The sequence below is a fragment of the Seriola dumerili genome, unplaced genomic scaffold (assembly GCF_002260705.1).
Source record: "Seriola dumerili isolate Sdu_G_001 unplaced genomic scaffold, Sdu_1.0 BDQW01000149.1, whole genome shotgun sequence".
NCBI classification, from domain to species: Eukaryota; Metazoa; Chordata; class Actinopteri; order Carangiformes; family Carangidae; genus Seriola; species Seriola dumerili.
Genome location: NW_019174404.1, coordinates 10,488,268 through 10,492,022, shown reverse-complemented (window position 1 = coordinate 10,492,022; position 3,755 = coordinate 10,488,268). Strand labels below are relative to the sequence as shown.

Genomic DNA, 3,755 nt, shown 5'->3' with positions numbered 1-3,755 from the left:
CCTTTTGAGTTTACTTTCACACGAGTTATGTTTCTGTACAAGTCCCCCTCCCCCCATATTTCCCAGAGATGAAACAGTATCTGCCTGGAATAAGTGCCATTGTTTATCCCTGAGTGAACATATGTCACATTTTGACATTTTTTTCAGCCCTCTGTTGGCACAGCTCTGAAGCCGTTCTGTGCTGGACAGAGTGCTACTTTTCTGAATGGAAGCCAGACAGACTGAGAGCTCCCACACACTGAGAGGAACGGCTCCTGTTTCCAGCTCCGTCTCCAAGGGGACCACCAAGCCCACCAATCACATCGCTCGGCACACGCAAGCGGGCAATTCAATTTCTTAAAGCTGCAGTGTCCATTTTAAAGAGGGGTGTGTTGGGGGAAAGAGAAAAGTTTCAGCAAAAACGGCACATTTGAAACAGTAAAGCACCTCAACACTGCAGTTTACAAGTTTTCCTTTTTTCCTTTTTATTAAATGTGAATTCACATGTTAGTTTGAGCCCATCCATTTCAGAGTATCCGCCTACATACAAAATAGGCATCATTCTGTCATCACATCCTTTTCAAACGCAACAAATAACACATTTGTGTACATATATTCACAAACTGAAAGGACAGTCGATGGTGGTAGGTACTTATTTATTAAAAGATGAGTCAAAGACAGATTCACACTTGGAATGTGAAGTAACTACTGCCTAGAACTTCCAACAAAACGTCTTGGCATATAATTAGGTCATATTCCAAAACCTTTTATCAAACAGACTTCATATGTAAGACCCACATAAAAATAAACAATATCTGCTTTTTTTTAAGTGCAAGAAATAAAAAATACAGGTTTATGGTTAATGTTTTAAAAAAAGAAGGCAGTCTTCAGTTTTAAAATAAAGTTTCATTTCATGAAACAGGACTATGGAATGTTCTTTTTTGCTTGCTTGTTAAACTAATGCCAGACCACCACTCTATCAGACTATGCCCTTTTGCAGAACTCCCTCTTTTTTTTCCCCAATTTTTTTTCAGTGAGATTCAAACTGTTTGGTGTCAGATATGCTCATTACCCAATCTTATGTGTCAAATAACATTCAAATCGTGATATTTATCTGTTTCTGTAGTATGCACCACACCATGAGGCCATATTAAATTGTTTTGTATCAGTTCCAGCTGATTTGTTTATTTTTCTGCCTGGACAGGCTTCAGCATCATAACATGAAATGATGTTGACAGTGCACAAGTCTGTTTTTCCATCACTTGCTACAATTGTTGATGGTCTGTATCTTAAGAGTATATATTGCACAAAAAAATGAGAGGGGGGAAAAACAGTATGTGCCATAAAAAATACCAAAATCCAGTTTCACACCTGCGATTGGGACCCATCCACATATCACGAGTATGATATACATAAACTCCTAACTTTACTATATTACAGTACATATACAATCTTGAAACTAGTTCCAGCTCTGAGGTATGTGTTCCCCATGATGCCATTGTATCGTCTACAAATACTCAACAAATCTGCTCTACAACTGTACAAAACCTAGTTTAAAATCACAAGGCATTTTTGATGCAAGTTTTAATTTAACTTAATCCTTAAAACCAGGACTCCCTTGCATGCTAAAAACAAATGATAAAGGGAAGAAGTGCCTGAAACTCACTGAAAGCACAGTAAGAACATTCCCTTTTAACTGTACAAAAATATGCCTGAAAATATCTTACTTTTCTTTTAAAAAGATGAGGTCTGTTATGTATCAAAATGTTTCCTCCACACCTGTATTCTGCAGAGGTTTAGGCTGCTTAATTTTCCAAACCAGGAGGTAAACGGAATCAGTTACAAAAAAAAACAAACAAACATTTGCGGCATTTAGAAATTACATAAACCGTTGTAAAGTAACATCCTGAACAATTGTCAGTTCACAGATTTGCTTTGAGTCAGTCCACAGTCCGTTTTCAGCTCCCTGCAGTTTTTTTTTTGTTTTAAGAGGATAAGATGCATAGAAGTTCACGTGTTTTTCCCTTTGTGGTCCGTTTAAGCTGAACAGTAAATGCAGACCTACGGGGGAAAAAATCCATAAAACCCTGTCATGCTGCCAGAAAAAAACGTCTGCAGACTTTGCTTTTTTTTTTTTGCTACCAGCTTCATAAGCATCTCATTCCTCAAACCTCACCTCGCCTCCTGGTCCTCCACCTCTCTCCAGGACCCTTCAGAAAACCCACAGGAGGCAGGGCTAGGGACAACTTGACCAGGACACATATATAATTTCATTTCTCCCTTCTCTGTTATTACTAGAGCAACTTTTTTTCTCAATTCAGTATGTGAAGACCAGGTCGGAAAAGTTCGCCTCCAGCCAGTCCCCGGCAATCATCTCACTGAGTTCTGGCGTGCAATAGTCTGGGAATTCAAAGTGAGAGCCCAGGCTGCCCTCGCTGAAAGAGTCCAGGTCCTTATCCACAAGAGACAGGGAGAGGTTTCCTGAATTGGGGTTGCCCAGCTCCGAGCCTGAGGCGCTGGGGGCGAAATTTAAACTAAAGTCAAACAGCAAATCGTCCGCGTCCTCGCCGGAAGAGGAGCTGCTGCTGCTGCTGCTGGAGGAGGAGGAGGAGGAGGAGGATGTGGAGACCGACCTGGAGGATGCTGGTGAGACGGAAGCAGCGTGCAATGTGCTCTGCTTGGTAATGTTTTTGATATTGTAAAACAGTCTGTTGTTGTTGTTCCGCACTTCTTCGTACATGCTCGTCCCCTCGGACTCGGCCGAGGAGCTCAAAGTTGGGCTCGCGGGAACTTTGGCTACATTGTACGGCCTCAGGCGCTCCTCGTCCCTCGGTTTAATCCCCATCCGGTAGTCCTCCTCGTAGTCGTCGTCATCGTCCTCGTCGGTGAGCTCACTTTTCACAGTCTTTGTAACTTTTAAGCTGGGAAACACACAGTCCTCCCCGTAGCCGTGAGAGGACTTGGAGCCGCTCTTAGTCTTTATCTTTGAACACTTCTTGCTGGGAGTCTTTGTAATTTTACCGCACTTCTCCGGAGACGGTGCTGATGATTTCGAACTGTCGAGCTTTGGTTTTTTCTTGGGTCTGTACTTGTAGTCGGGGTAGTCAGCCATGTGTTTTAGCCGCAGCCTCTCGGCTTCTCTGATAAACGGGATCTTTTCGCTGTCCTTGAGCATCTTCCACCTCTTCCCCAGGCGCTTGGAAATCTCCGCGTTGTGCATGTCCGGCGACTGCTCCATGATCTTTCTCCTCTCGATTTTGGACCAGACCATAAATGCATTCATGGGTCTCTTGATGTGACCGGTGGCTGTCTTGCACCAGTCCGGGTTTATCGCCACGGGGCTGCATGCCATAAATTCACTCTCCTCCGAATCGGTAGCCTCCCTGGACATGCTCCCGTCCGTCTCGCTGTTGTCTGTGTGCTGCACCATTGTCCTCTGTTTTCCAAGTCACTTTTGAGTCCGGACGTTGCAGTGTCGAACAGCCCCACACTGCCAAAGCAAAAACGCTCAGCTCTCTTGTGTTTGCGCCGGTTTCGTCCACGTCCTTTAGCGTAATGTGTGTCTCAAGCTCTGCACTCTTTTTCCAGAGTTACAAACTGCCTTCTTAACTAGTTATCGGCTTTTTCATGTCCCCTGCGTCACGCACAGCCATCCAATCACGTCCCTTCCACTCCGCCCTGCAGACTCCATCCAAGACTCCCCTTAACCCTTTTTATTCCTCCCTCCCGTGCTCTCATTGGAGTGGAGGTGGGGATTTGTGGTACACAGTGTCTGG

The 3,755-nt window shown here is 44.0% G+C and overlaps 1 protein-coding gene across 1 annotated transcript; it reads right to left on the bottom strand.

Annotated features, from left to right (window-relative positions):
• Positions 1–463: 463 nt before the first annotated feature.
• sox11 (SRY-box 11) lies at positions 464–3,547 on the bottom strand. Its single transcript, XM_022751232.1, has one exon. It carries the CDS (start codon positions 3,407–3,409, stop codon positions 2,297–2,299), a length of 1,113 nt encoding a protein of 370 aa, XP_022606953.1. The 5' UTR covers positions 3,410–3,547; the 3' UTR covers positions 464–2,296.
• Positions 3,548–3,755: the final 208 nt, after the last annotated feature.

What these genes read in the sequence shown, in the direction of transcription:
- sox11 (XM_022751232.1), bottom strand. Translation starts at nt 3,409, where the DNA reads ATGGTGCAGCACACAGACAACAGCGAGACGGACGGGAGCATGTCCAGG.